General features: G+C 46.7%; 1 protein-coding gene across 23 annotated transcripts in view; it reads left to right on the top strand.

The window, feature by feature from the left end:
• UBR4 (ubiquitin protein ligase E3 component n-recognin 4) overlaps positions 1–14,897 on the top strand; it is a 139,905-nt gene that overhangs the window by 112,642 nt on the left and 12,366 nt on the right. For all 23 annotated transcript variants that reach the window (XM_009449501.5, XM_009449523.5, XM_009449544.5 and 20 more), the window contains 12 exons: positions 599–796; positions 1,495–1,575; positions 3,899–3,986; positions 4,527–4,654; positions 5,524–5,631; positions 6,174–6,293; positions 7,060–7,250; positions 7,712–7,885; positions 8,280–8,379; positions 12,219–12,437; positions 13,266–13,379; positions 14,374–14,516. In XM_009449501.5, coding sequence (XP_009447776.2) covers positions 599–796; positions 1,495–1,575; positions 3,899–3,986; positions 4,527–4,654; positions 5,524–5,631; positions 6,174–6,293; positions 7,060–7,250; positions 7,712–7,885; positions 8,280–8,379; positions 12,219–12,437; positions 13,266–13,379; positions 14,374–14,516 — 1,664 coding nt within the window. The remainder of the gene's footprint in view (positions 1–598; positions 797–1,494; positions 1,576–3,898; positions 3,987–4,526; positions 4,655–5,523; positions 5,632–6,173; positions 6,294–7,059; positions 7,251–7,711; positions 7,886–8,279; positions 8,380–12,218; positions 12,438–13,265; positions 13,380–14,373; positions 14,517–14,897) is intronic.

The raw sequence follows: 14,897 nt of genomic DNA on the forward strand, positions 1-14,897 counted from the left end.
CTCTTCCTTCTTTAGCTGCCCTGTATTTTGTGCACACGTGCAGCATGTGTTTTTTTCCCTAGCCTGAACTGTGTAGAAGCACAGTATCATCCAGAGAACCCTTCCTGCTATTGAGGAAAGATGAACACTAGTATCATGAGCTAGCAATGAGAGCTCATTGGGGGTGTGTACCTGAGTGTCATGTCCCATAGAGAAGCCCTTTTCTTGACTTCAGGGTCATCAGTGACAAAGTCCTCTGGCCCCAAATTGGTTAGCATCACATGAGACCAGCAGGAGGAAGAAGGAAAGTCCCTCCTCGCACCCCTTCCCCGATTTTTTAATATATCTCTCATATGTCACTCCTTGTCTGCTTGTTTTGTTAGGCTTTATCTCCTAATCCACCCTGGGGTTTCAGGGGAGATGCTTGATATTTTAGTCTACTTGAGTTTGTTTAGATTTTTGGAAGTACCTCTGAGTTTCCTGTCCTTTTTATCTTTAAATGTTTGGGGGGCTTGCTGAGTTTGGTATGTTTTCCTCGAGTGTCCATGGAACAAGGTAGCATGGTATAAATCTCCACCTCTGCCATCCCTTCTGATGCACCCTTCTGTCTGTCCTCCAGGAGGAGAATGAAGTCACTGAGTTCTTTGTGACCCTGGAGAAGGATCCCCAACAAGAAGACTTCTTACAGGGCAGGATGCCTGGGAACCCGTATAGCAGCAATGAGCCAGGCATCGGGCCGCTGATGAGGGATATAAAGAACAAGATTTGCCAGGACTGTGACTTAGTGGCCCTCCTGGAAGATGACAGTGGCATGGAGGTAATGACCATAGGACAGTGCTGCCCACGTTTACGATTAGGGGCTTCCTCCTAGGCTAACCAAATCCAGGTGCTTCTTCCTAGTAGCTGATTAACTTGGGGCAGGTGGCCTTCAGTTTCTCCACTCTGTAAGTTGGGGTTAATGATTCCCACCTTTCTACCTCACCTAGTGCTAAGGTTAATAACCTGTAAAGGGCTCTGCCCAGTGCCTGGCAGGAAGTAAGCATATTGTTAATGGCTGTTGGTTGTAGTGGTGGTGGGTATTTATTATTGTTATTGCCTCTGGCAGAGACTTCTCGGTGAGTCTGAGTTACCTGAGCCCCCTAAATATTGGCGTTTTACCCCCTGTGCAGGTTTATGTCCCTGTGTCAGTTACTTTCTGGCAGACCCTTGAGGGTCTGACATTTTTACATAGTGAAAAGCCTTTTCTGGTGCTGAGCCTGCAGGAGAAGGTCCCCAGTGGGTGTGTCTAAGCTGGAGCCTGTGTGTGGGTTAGGGATGTTAGCAGCCCCTGAAATTGTGCACAAAATTCTGTGTGTTTTTCATACATGCGGATTTTTTAAGAGTGGGAGAGTTGATAGGTCCATGACATATAAAAATTGTGAATTATCAGCCATTGCCGTAAGGTGCCCTTTGCTCTTGGATTTTACTTGTCTTACAATTATTTGGAATAACAGCTTCACCTGCTTTTCTGTTCAGCTTCTAGTGAACAATAAAATCATTAGTTTGGACCTTCCTGTGGCTGAAGTTTACAAGAAAGTCTGGTGTACCACGAATGAGGTATGTGCCTGCTTTCTCGTTTGGAGGTGTGGTTTCACTTTTCTGACTTATGCAGACTTGTACCAGCAGGAGCCATTGTTCATCATCACTTACCTGGCTTGTAGCAGCTCTCTAAGGCTTTACTCTCCCTGTTTGGGGTTGTGTGGAGAAAACCAATCTTGTTTTCCTTTGGAGGCATCTGACTAATGGAGGGACATTTAATGACCTTCATGAAGCTTCAGGAAAGCAAAAGCATTTTGCTGGGCTGTGCAAGTTGTCAAACCCCAAGGACTGAAAGCCAGGGGGTGTCGAAGGAGGCTCTGTGCTGGGAATTGGGAATGCTTGCTGTCTTGTTCCCTTCAATATGGACACCTCTCAGCTGAGATTAGTTCTCAGCTTTTATGGGCCTGCTCGCTTAGTAGAACATTTTTCCAGTAGCTGTGTCAAGGAGCATCATTTCTGTTTTACTAGTTGGGGAATGGAGGCTCAAACAGGCAGTTGTTCTTGAGGAGGGGAAAAGGGAAATGAAGGAAGTCCAGCGCTCTGGGCCTTTTGGCCATCACGAGTGATGCTGTTTGTCCACTTATGGAAGTATTAGATGGTCCCCTTCACCTTTCCCTCCTTTCTTACTCTCTGTTCCTTCCATTCCTCTCTTCCTGTTTCTTTTTCTTCCCCTCCATTTCTCTCTCCCCCTGCCATTTCTTCCCTTCTCTTGTTTCTATTGGGAGGAGAGGTCTTTAGCACATGAATCAGATAAGTAACTTAATTACAGCAAACTAGTGTAGCAGGGATGCACAGCAAACTTTTCTAGACTTGGTCCCAAATACTTCTGTAGAGTTTGAGAAACTAAATTGGCAGTATACTATTTGTAGATTTTGACCTTCAATTTGTTACATATTTCCGCCTCTCTCCTTTCTTGTCTCCCACTGGGCTGGGAATCCTGCTCACTGTTGACTGTTGGTCTACTGCCAGTGGGGTCGTTGTTGCACTGTTGGCTGAGGGACAGGCAGAGAACTGTCCCAGCCAATACCTCTTGTTACAGACATTGTAGCATCAAAACAGAACAATACAGATTTAATCCCTGATGCATATAAAAAATTAAGACCAAGCTTCTGTGGGCACTCTTGTAAATGGTGGTAGTGAACCCACAGAATGCACAAGGGTATCTCCCTTGAATGGTGAAGCAAGATAGAAGTTGAGAATCATTTGCCCCTCACATTGATGTGCTTAATCCAGTTAGAAGGTTTTCTGGCAAAGTTCTGAGTTTGTGATAGCGTATGTTCTGGGACTTCAGCTTCCCTTCTCTACCTTGCCCTCCATTTCCCTGATAAGCAGCCTACCTCTGTAGCTACTGACTAGAACTAGAACCTGCTCTGTGTTCAGTGTCTGTGGTGGTTCTCTCTGAGGAATTCTCACTGGGCTTCTATAGCCAGAAACACTTCTGCAACTGGCCTTTCTGGCAGGTTGTCTTCCTCCAGGGTGTCCTGTCCTGAAGCTCAGCATAGACTTGGAGGCAGGCTGCTTGAATTAGCGTGCTACCAAATCCCCCACTGGATTTCATCAGTGGTTACTTTGAGCTCCAATTTCTAGTCTGCAAAATGAGAATAATATTAATATATGTGCTCAGTGCCAGACATACAGTGAACTTTCCTGATTCTCCAATTTAGTGAAGTTGCTGTAATTTTGTCATTTATAAAAGACTTGATTCTTATCATTCTAGTCAGATTGTGGGTTTAGCTTAAAGAATTGTGGATGAACCCCCTCCTTGTATGGTTATATAAAGACGTCTGAATCTCTGTAGGTAAAGATTGATGTACTCTCTTTTCCTGTTTTGATTCCCGAGGCTTGAGTCAAAGCTCTTTGATTTAAATGGCCTTGTTTGTCCTGGGTGGTAGTCCCTATTGATTGGAGACAGTTTCTACTCCTGAGGAAGGTCCAGGCTTGGAATTAGACCTCCGCTTATAGCTTGGTAACCTTGAACAAGCTGTGTAACCTTATGTAAAAGGATCATATAAAGTACTTAATTAGCATAGGACCTGGCACAGAGTAAAACATTTAATAAATATTTGTTAGATTATTACATAGTGTTCTAATGAAATTGAAGGAGATAGTGTCTTTAAAATGTTTCATACAATGTCTAGCTTCTAGTAGACACAAAATAAAATTAGCATTCTTTCCCCTAAGTGAATTGCTGTGCATTTGGATTCTAGATGTTGTGGTTGAGACTTTGTAGAAAAATAGAGGCTCTCCACATTGCTGGGGCTTTAAGCAAGACCAAGTATGGAGTCCTTTGCATTTGTCTGGGCCTGTTTTTAAGTACCTTTCTCCAACTTTCTCTGCTCAGGGAGAGCCCATGAGGATTGTTTATCGTATGCGGGGGCTGCTGGGCGATGCCACAGAGGAGTTCATTGAGTCCCTGGACTCTACTACAGGTAGATCATGGCACTGCACATTGGATCTAAGGCTTGGGACTCATGAGCAGCTCACGTCCCAGGACTTAGGGGCATTCTCAGGAGCTTCTCTCTTGTACCTCTGCATCAGAATTGTGGGGAGATTGTTTCTTCAATTGAGGAAAAAAAGAGGTGTCTGTGGCATGATGCAGATACCACTGAGTGTTCAAAAAAAAAAAAGAATACCAGCAAACTTTTAGAGGAAAATGCAATGAACAGTAAACGGGAGTTCAGATTTATTTTTAACTCCCTCTCCCCCCACTCCATTGATGGTATTGGTGCTCATACTTTGACATTTGAGTAAGTAATTTTAATTGACTTGAAACTTTAAAAAAGCTCCTACTGAGAGTGGGGTAGTTTAATATCATCCATCATTGACCCCTTTTATTGGCCGTGTCTTTATTGGAGATACGGAAAAGGGCTGTCAGCCATCAGCCAGGAATAGGGCTGCCTTATCCTGGCCTATTTTATTCCCATCTTCACCTTACCCTCCATTTCTGCTTGGCTTCCCTTCTCCCCTAGATGAAGAAGAAGATGAAGAAGAAGTGTATAAAATGGCTGGTGTGATGGCCCAGTGTGGGGGCCTGGAATGCATGCTTAACAGACTCGCAGGGATCAGAGATTTCAAGCAGGGACGCCACCTTCTAACAGTGAGTTGGGGGCAGCAAGTTGTGGGGGCCAGCCTTTCTGCACTGGGAGAGGCCCCTGTGGAAAGAAGCTATGGCCACTGTGTCATTTTACCCTAGAGGGCAGCATGGTGCCGTGGAGCAGTGCGAGCCAGTGAAGGACCTGGCAGTCAGGACTACATTCTTAGGCACGCCTTTTCCCGTCCTGCTGGCCCACTTCCCTTCTCCAATACCTCTCTATAGAGCCAGCATCTGATTGTCTTTCCCTAAATAGCTGCACTTGTGTTAACTATTATCATTGTTGTTGTTTTTAAAATGGATTTTGTAATGTAACTCATTTCTTGCATTGTAGGGTTTTGTTTGGGTATTCATCCAACTAATCTCCTTAGTGAGGATTAGAGCATTCCAGAGAGGCACCACAAATACTACACTGTTATTTTCACTACTCCCCACCCCCACTCCCCCAGGGTTTATGAGAATATGTATTATTGTTATTATTGTGCCTTTGTTTTAAATGACCTATGTGGTTCTGAGCTCTCACAGGCCACGAGCTTTGGGATCATTTTCTTTACTATTAGTTTAGGGTCTGAGTTGATGCTGGGATTTCCCCAAGACAACAAACAGAGCATCACCTCTTCCATTAGGAACTGCTGTCATTGCCATTGTGTTACAGATGGTAGAGATATATCCAGCCATTGGAGCTACCAGCCTAATGTGAGAGCCCAGCCATCTCACCATGTCCCCTGAAGAGCCGCTTCTCCCTCCTGTCCTCTTCATTTCAGGAGGAGCCCCTGCTGATGGTGTAGACCCTGCTTAGACATCCCTTTCCTACTGGCCCCCATGTCCTACACTCTCATGTGGCCTCCTGGGTTTTGACTGGCTTTTCTTGTCAGGTGCTACTGAAATTGTTCAGTTACTGCGTGAAGGTGAAAGTCAACCGGCAGCAACTGGTCAAACTGGAAATGAACACCTTGAATGTCATGCTGGGGACCCTAAACCTGGTAAGGAGCATGGACTGCAGGTGAAGAAGAGTGGGCCTTGGAAGTGTGGGTGTGAAAGACGTTTCAGTTCTGGGCTCAGATGAAATGGACTCACGGCTTCTTCAAGCCCTTCATCTCTCTGGCTGACTGGTGCAGAGGCTTGGGTCATTCAGCTGCCCTTCTCCTCTGGCTGGCTCACCTCCCGCCCCCATGCTGCTGCCATGGCACTCAAGAGCTTCCTTGCTCCTTTCCTGAGTTCAGATCAGAGATAAGAGGAAGGCAGTCCCTTAAACAGTCTAGACTACACACCAGTGGGAAAGAAGTGCCCCTCTCCTTGGGGCAGCAAAGAAAGAGATCTGGAACTTCATGTTTTCCCTGTCATCAAAAGCTCACACGCTTGTCTCCCTCTCAGAACATGCATATACACGCACATACATACACACGGTCATACACACATGGTCTCTGGGGAGTAAGGCTGTGAGGGCATCCTTGAGAGCAATTGTCATCAGCAGTGAGTGGCTGTGGTCTTATTCTGAGAGTGACTGAGTCTCCTTCTCCTACAGGCCCTTGTAGCTGAACAAGAAAGCAAGGACAGTGGGGGCGCAGCTGTGGCTGAGCAGGTGCTTAGCATCATGGAGATCATTCTAGATGAGTCCAATGCTGAGCCCCTGAGTGAGGACAAGGTGAGTGGGGCTCGGCCCCTCCATCCGCAGGCACTGAGAGCCTGCACTGTCTTATTGCCCACAACAGGCCTGTTTGTGTCTGGCTTAGCCCACCTGAGAATGGCGGAGCCTGCTTAAGCATTGGAATGTTAGGACTCAACTAATGATGACATAATTGTATCGAAATGTGAAATCTTTGGATTCAGAGCAAGCACAATTGCTAAGGATAGTCTTTCACTCAAAAGCTGCTCGTTAATGGAATCCTGGCATGTCTCAGTTGATAGACAGAGGCTTTAGTTCAACCTTTCATTTCATAGTTGAGGAATTGAACAGCCCACTTCATTTCCCTGGACTTGGCATTTCCTCAGCTGTGGTACATAGTTGGTTACTGGTGGAATCAGGCCTAGAACCCAGGTCTCCAACTCCCAGAATTTCTCTCCACCTGCTATGCCTGTAATTTCCTCCATTCTTATTGGTGCTAATGATTTGGCTAGAGCTATGACCAAGTGAATGTCCAGCAGCCTGCATTCTTTTACAGGGAGGGAAGATTGTATTGGTATATTTTGTCCACCTGAGACTATTAACAGCACTGTCACAGAAATTTAGAAACGAATTTCTCAAGTGAAACTCCGACTGTTTGTTATTCCCCAAGAAGTGCCGAGACATAGTTCTTCTAGGGGTATTCCTGATGACTCTGATGGAAGTGGTGACTTTTGGGGCTCAGATGTTGGCTGCAGCCACAGTCCTGACTGCATTAATGGCATGTTCACCCTCTTTTCTGTTGCAGGGCAACCTCCTCCTGACAGGTGACAAGGATCAACTGGTGATGCTCTTGGACCAGATCAACAGCACCTTTGTTCGCTCCAACCCCAGTGTGCTCCAGGGCCTGCTTCGCATCATCCCGTACCTTTCCTTTGGAGAGGTGGAGAAAATGCAGATCTTGGTGGAGCGATTCAAACCATACTGCAACTTTGATAAGTATGTTACTTTGATTTCATATAGTGAAATGAGAGTCTCCACTAAAACGCTGAACTAGGTCTGTGAGATGAGGAAGAATCCTCTGAATACCTATTAGATTTTTGTGTCCTCGTTCTGGCTTTTAAGGAGCTCAGTCTAGTTGGGAAGTGAATAGTTAAAATATACTGTATTAGAGTAGCAATTGGCTAGGCAGAGAAGGCAAAGTGGTTGGTGAGATGGGAGGAATATGACGAGATGGAGCCATGTGTGCACAAATGTGAGTGCAAGAGAAGGCTGTGAGCGTGGGAGACATAGCAGGTAACAAGGAGAGTGGCAGGAGCCGGGGCAGATAGGTCTTTGTGTCACGTTAGGGAATTTAGCCTTGATCTTCTATAGGCTGTTGACAGTTGTTAACCAAGAGGGTGACATGACTGGGTTTTGTCCCGCCTTTCACACCCTCAAACTCTGCTCTTTCCTCCTAGATATGATGAAGATCACAGTGGTGATGATAAAGTCTTCCTGGACTGCTTCTGTAAAATAGCTGCTGGCATCAAGAACAACAGCAATGGGCACCAGCTGAAGGATCTGATTCTCCAGAAGGGGATCACCCAGAATGCACTTGACTACATGAAAAAGCACATCCCTAGCGCCAAGAAGTATGAAGCCCTCCTGCAGCGGGGCTGCTTTGCCTCCGCTTTGCCCTTTCCTTTTCCTTCTCCATCAGCATCTTGGCATAAAGCTTCACGTGTGCCCCTTGCCCTCCTTGGGGCCTCCCAACCGCTTCTGGAAACTATGTGGGTGACCATTCAACCACTGCAGAGTCCTCGGGGCTTGCGGGAAAAGGATGGCAACTTTTTGGTTTCTACTTAGAGTACTCACTTCTTTCTGGCTTTTCAGCTGAGCTGGGTGGTTCTATGTGATTCTTTATGACACTCGGAGAGGGTCACGGTTAAACACGCCCTGGGGGTTTAAACAAGCCAGAGTCAACAACTGGTTTCTAGGTAGCCTTTGCTTCCCTGGCCTGCTAATAAGCCTTCCTTTGCTTTGCAGTTTGGATGCCGACATCTGGAAAAAGTTTTTGTCTCGCCCAGCCTTGCCGTTTATCCTAAGGCTGCTTCGGGGCCTGGCCATCCAGCACCCTGGCACCCAGGTGGGTAGCCAGGACAGGTAGTGTGAGGGTACAGGGGTACAAGTATAACTACCCTAGTTCACCTTGAGACATGACTTACCCTAATATATGAGACTCCTAGAGTAGAAGTGAGCCTCAGAAGTCATCTACTTCATCTATGTGTGCTGAGAGAAGTAAGTTGTATTTGTGATTTCCTCATTCAACTCATTCTTAAGTGGGGCTTCATTGTCTAATGGGTCACCCGTGCAGCTGTTGAACTGTGAAGGATTGGCTGACCAGAGAGTAAAACACTTGGGTGTCTGGCCACAGTCACTAGGACACTTATATTACCATCACCTCTATCTTCTCTGCCTCAAGCAGCTGAACCCCTTGTTCTTAGGAAGTCCCACCCATTCCACTCCGCAGCTCATTCCTGATTTCTCCCCACAGGGCTGAGCGTTACCCCTCACAAACCCGATCCTAACTGGCCCTGGATAGATGGCCAGGGCTGGGTTTTTTTTTTAAATCAAAGTTTTAATTTGGAGATTATTATAAATTCACATGCAATTGTTAAGAAACAATACAGAGAAATCATGTGGGTCCTTTCCCCACTCTCCCCCAGTGGTAACATCATGTGGAACCCGAGCACACACCACAACCGGGATATAGACATCAGTGCCATCAGGACGCAGGGCAGGTTCATCAGCACAAGGGTCCCTCTTGTTGGCCTTTTGTAGCCATATCTATCTTCCCCTGCTCCCCTGCCACAAGCCCCTGGCACCCACCGATGTGTTCTCCATTTCTGTAACTTTGGCATTTCAAGAATGTTGTATAAATGCAGTTGTACAGAATGTAACCTTTTGGGATTGTCTTTTTTTTTTTTTTCTCAGCATGATTTTCTGGAGTTTCATCCAGGTTTGTTTAACTGTTCACCCATTAAAGGACACCTGGATTGTTGCCAGTTTTTGGCTGTTATTTATAAAGCTGCCATGAACACTTGTGTGCAGGTTTTTGTGTGAATATAAGTTTTCATTTTTCTGGGATAAATGCCCAAGAGTGCAGTTGCTGCGTTGTATAGTAGTTGCATATTTTGTTTATAAGAAGCTGCCAAACTGTTCTCTAGAGTAGCTACAGCATTTTACATTTTACATTTCACCGGAAATGTATGGCTGCTCCAGTTTCTCTGCGTCTTAGCCAGCATTTGGTGACTATTTTTAGTTTGAACTGTTTGGAAGATGTGCAGTGATTCCGTGTGGTTCTGTGTTTTCCTAGTGGTTCATGATGTTGAACATCTTTTCATGTGCCCTGTGTATCTTCAGTGAAATGTCTGTTCATGTCTTTTGCCCAATTTCTAACTGGATTGTTTTTTAATGTTGAGTTTTGAGAGTCCTCAGCATTGCGTTTTTTCTGTTTGTAGTGTTCTGCATTGAAAATAGTTCCACTGTCTCATTTGCTAATCTGTTTCGGTAACTCATTCCAAAAACATGGTAACTTGAGTACAGTAAAGATTCTTCACTGTGTCTCACTGAAATCCCTTTTCTAAACTTCTGTTCAACTCAGTGGAGTCATAATTGTATATATTTGTGGAGATACTTTTTCCTGCATAGGAATTTCACATGTATTGTTTTCCATATCCTTGTAACATCTCTCTTTTGTATATGGATAAATCAAGGAACATGGTTGTGATTTGGCCAAAGGCAACACAATGAGTTTGGAACTCAAAGTCAGCTGATTTCCAGGCTTATTCTTTTTTTTTTTTTGAGATGAAGTTTTGCTCTTGTCACCCAGGCTGGAGTGCAGTGGCATGGTCTCGGCTCACTGCAACCTCTGCCTCCCGGGTTCAAGCGATTCTCCTGTCTCAGCCTCCCGAGTAGCTGGAACTAAAGGCACCTGCCACCACACCTGGCCAATTTTTTGTATTTTTAGTAGACTCGGGGTTTCACCGTGTTGGCCAGGCTGGTCTCCAACTCCTGACCTCAGGTGATCCGCTCCCCTCAGCCTCCCAAAGTGCTGGGATTACAGGCGTGAGCCATTGTGTCTGGCCATCCAGGTTTATTCTTAGTTACCAAATTGAATTACTTTCTTTAGAATAAGGCTTTATCTAGTTTGATACTTGGCATTTATGCTATGGCCATTCATTTTTCTTGCAACACATCTTGTTGTGTAGCTGGTCCTGTGTTAGACTGAGGAGACAGCTGTCGCCTGTGCCTGTTGGGAGCTTACTGTCTGGTGGAAGATAGGGCCAAATACAGAGTAGTAACTAAACAGCGAGATAGATGCAGTGTGGAAGGGGCCTCAGGAAATAGGATTGTTAAGTAGAGGGCATGGCACCTGCAAAGGTTCAGAGGCCAAAGAGTGCTTAAAGCCTTCCAAGAATTGAAAGCAGCTGCAGTGGGAGGTGAGGCATGGCAAGAGCTGCCGATGGAGACCCAAGCAGGGCCAAGGCATGTTCTTTCTCCCAGAAGAGGAGTGTGGGTTTTCTCCTGAGGGCAGTGCCCTGGCCATATTACAGAGAGTGAATTGAAGGGAGGTGAGATTGGAGGTAGGAAGAACAGTTGACAGGCTTTTATCGTAATTGAAGTGAGAGAAATGGCAGCTTAAACTAGTTCATGGATAGATTCAACAGAGATTGAGCTGGGAGGAAGAATAAATGGGATTTGGAGAGTGACTGAACGTGAGAAGCAAAGAAGCTGAATGAATCAAGAACCTGCCCAGTTTCTGGACTGAGTGATGAGGTGAATGGTGGTGCCACTGAGATGGAGAAGATCAGAGGTTTGCGAGTAAGGTGGAGGAGAGTTCATTAGACTATGCTATGAATGTATGGTCTGTCCTATTAATAACTGGAATGTAAGTTAAATGAGAGCAAGGTCTTCGTTTTCCCAGCACCGAAAACACACATGTGCAAGCATGCACACACAGTAAACAGCCAGAACGTTGAGTCTGGGGTACCTGTGGAAAAGCTCAGTAGGAGTTGAAATATGGGCTCAGCATTTAGGAGCATGAGACATGAGGGAATAGGTAATTTCGCTGAGACACAAGATTGGAAGTGGACTTGCTGTGAGAACAGATTTATGAGCTACTGAGTGATCTGCTGGCTGTGTTATTTTCAGCCTGTTGTCTCATATGTAATCATTGCTGTCAAGTCACTTGTGACAGGTTGGTGAGGATTTCAGGGATGTGGTAATATTTCTCAGTGAGCTCACCTGGAGTGCTTTTTCCAACTACACCTGTCTTTAGCCTTCTGATGTTCTCCACCCCCGTTTATCACATGGCGCTATACGTAGTGACTTCCAGCTTTTTCAGGCACAGAGGTTTCTTGTTAATATCTTTTTTGTTGTTAAAGTTTTTCATGTCCATACCTGCTTGTAGTCATTGCACCTCTAGTATCCCTAGCCTGAGAAAACTGTGCTCCTAGGTTTGGTGGACCCAGGGGCTCCCGTGGAGAACTCAGGGCAGGTCCTTAGGAGAACGTCCAGTGCCTGCTCTGGCTGCTGAGTTCACCACTCAGTACACATCAGGTGTTGCTGCTTGTCTTACCAGAATAAGGGGATCTTCTCCTGGCCCCTTTCCACATCCTCTGTGATGGATGCTTTGCATATGTTATCTAGTTTTTAGTCATCACAGCAGCCCTTGCACTATCCCCATTTTATAGATGGAAATGCTGAGCTTAGAGCATAGGAATTGGTCAGAGGCAGTGGCAGAGCCAAACCCTCTTCCATTTGTCTGTGTCTGTCGAAGTGTGGAATCAAAGGACCTGATTGCAGCTGAGCAGGTGACATGAGATGGTGCACGCTGGTTGAGTTTCTAAACCTTTAAGCTCCCGGGAAGAAGGTTTGTCTACATAATTGGAGGCATGTGTTTCTCTGGTCTCTTACTGGCAGGTTCTGATTGGAACTGATTCCATCCCAAACCTGCATAAGCTGGAGCAGGTGTCCAGTGATGAGGGCATTGGGACCCTGGCAGAGAACCTGCTGGAAGCCCTGCGGGAACACCCTGACGTAAACAAGAAGATTGACGCAGCCCGCAGGGAGACCCGGGCAGAGAAGAAGCGCATGGCCATGGCAATGAGGCAGAAGGCCCTGGGCACCCTGGGCATGACGGTAAAGCTACCACCTAGAGTCCCCATATTTCTGCCCACACTATTGATGAGGAGGTGGCCATGGGACAGCCCTGGGTTGGCCATGGGGAAAGAGAAGGCTGGACAGAGGAGGAGGAAGGAACTAGGTGTGTTCGGCCCTCTCAGAGGTGGAACTACTATCGTTCTATCATACAGATGAGACTCGGAGTAAGTGACTTACGAAGTTTACCAAAACAGTAAACCAGTGATAATAGCCATTAAGTTTATTGAGGACTTATTTAAGCCCTCAAGTAGTTCTAGGAGTTTGATATTGTTATACCCATTTTCCAGATGAAGTAACTGAAACTGAGAGGTGAAGTAAATAGGCCAAGGCACATAACTAATAAGTGGTTGACACAAAGGGTTCTGTGCTCTTCTAACTGTCCCACCTTGGAGGAAGCAGAGTCCTACAAGCTTCTTCTCCAAAGCACAGACTTGAGTGTCAGCAGTTGAAAAGCTCACATGGGAACAGTGAATGAATCATAGTGCAACAGCCCTTGGAAGCTGAGACTTGGCATTGCTGGCACGAAGATGCTGGCACGAAGAAAGGGGGCTTTTCTGATGGCAGGTGCCACCTTGCCAGGGCTCCAGCTGGATAATTTCCTTTGCTTCAGTGGTTCCTGTAGGAAGAGAGAATAGCAGAAGGGCCTGGGTCTTTATCCTTATTAGAAGACAGCTCAAGGGCTTTCCTCTCATGCACCTGTCCTTTTAGTGGAGGTAGAAGGTTAGCCCTGTTCCTGAGCACCTCCAAGCTAGGGTGGGAGAGGGTGTGTGGAAATCCCCTTGACATGCCGCCGGGGTTCCCTTACAGACAAATGAAAAGGGCCAGGTCGTGACCAAGACAGCACTCCTGAAGCAGATGGAAGAGCTGATCGAGGAGCCTGGCCTCACGTGCTGCATCTGCAGGGAGGGATACAAGTTCCAGGTACAGCTGCTGGGCCTGCGGTCGGTCCTGAGGGCCCAGCCTGACCCCTTGTTCTAGGTAGCATCCCCCTCCTCCAGGCCATTTTATTCTTAGCTAGGCAAGGTCAAGGCCTGCATCTTAGGAGATTAACAAAAGGACCAGCTGTCCTCTTTAGAGGCAGGAAGGCGAGCTCATCCGAACTTTAGACTTTGTTATCTTTATCATCATCATGACAAATGCTGCTCATTGGATTCTTCCTATATGTGAGGCCTCATGCTCAGAGCTTTGTGTAAACTGGATAATTTTATTTAAACCTGTAAAAAGTCTCAACTTGTGGTTAAGCAAACAAAGGTCACATGGCAGAGCCAGAATTCCAGCCTAGGCTTCTCAGACTCCAGACCTGGGCTTTTAAAAACATACCATGCTGCCTCCATTCAGGGTAACTGGGGAGAAAATCAGAACTTTCTAGGCTTATCCAAACTAGATTCCACCTGAAAGGAGCAGAGCAGCCAGTGACCTGCTGGCTCTCCTGAAGGCTCAAAGGTGGCCTCTTCTTTCCAGCTGGAACTTACTGCTTAGAATACAGGCTGTGAAAGGGCAGGTGCCTGGGCCACAGGGCTCGTTAGTCCTGCGTAATGCAGGCTCTTCAGAGCTGCCCAGCAGGTTTTGAAAAGCAAGGGAATATCAAGAAGTCACTTCTGCATTTTCAGACAGATGAAGCACAAAGTAAAGAAAGATGGCCGAGGCTTGCTTATGTGTATGCCTCTACATCTGCACCGCATCCCCTTCTTGCTGGTTGCTCCCATAATCCTTGTTTCACTAGGGCTGTGGCCAGCCACGTGCTTCACCAACAGACCGAGGGGCTGGCCTTACCTGCTCTTCTGAACTTCCCTAGTGAGAGCAACCTGAACCCCAAGGCATTGCCCAAGAAGGGCGGCAGTTCCCCTCTATTCTGCTTCTCCTGAGCCTGACTTGGAGTTTCTCCTCCCCTCTCCTTATGTTGTCGTCTTTGCAGCCCACAAAGGTCCTGGGCATTTATACCTTCACGAAGCGGGTAGCCTTGGAGGAGATGGAGAATAAGCCCCGGAAACAGCAGGGCTACAGCACCGTGTCCCACTTCAACATTGTGCACTATGACTGCCATCTGGCTGCCGTTAGGTAGGCCCTGGCTCTTGCGGGATGGCTCCTTCAGTAGGCCTGCCTGTGGGCCTGGAGCGGGTGGGACTGCCATCCTCGTGGTTTTAAATCTGCTCCTTAGTCTCTGGGGAGTAGGGTGTTCTGCCTGACACCATATAGGTCCCCAAGCAGTTATTTGAATGATAGGAAAATATGCTTTGGCCTGGGCCCAAGGCTAGTGAGAACAGCCCTGCCTACCTGAGTCAGCAAAGCCAGTGTGTACCACATTGAGGCTACAAATGGCAAATTCTCTTCGCAGGGTCAGGAGCCTGGGCCGACTGACTTCTTAGTGTTGGCATGCCCCCACCGCCACCCCCGCCCCCGCCCCCGCCCAGGTGCCTGGTTGCCATGTTAATGCCAGCA

The sequence above is a fragment of the Pan troglodytes genome, chromosome 1 (assembly GCF_028858775.2).
Source record: "Pan troglodytes isolate AG18354 chromosome 1, NHGRI_mPanTro3-v2.0_pri, whole genome shotgun sequence".
NCBI lineage: Eukaryota > Metazoa > Chordata > Mammalia > Primates > Hominidae > Pan > Pan troglodytes.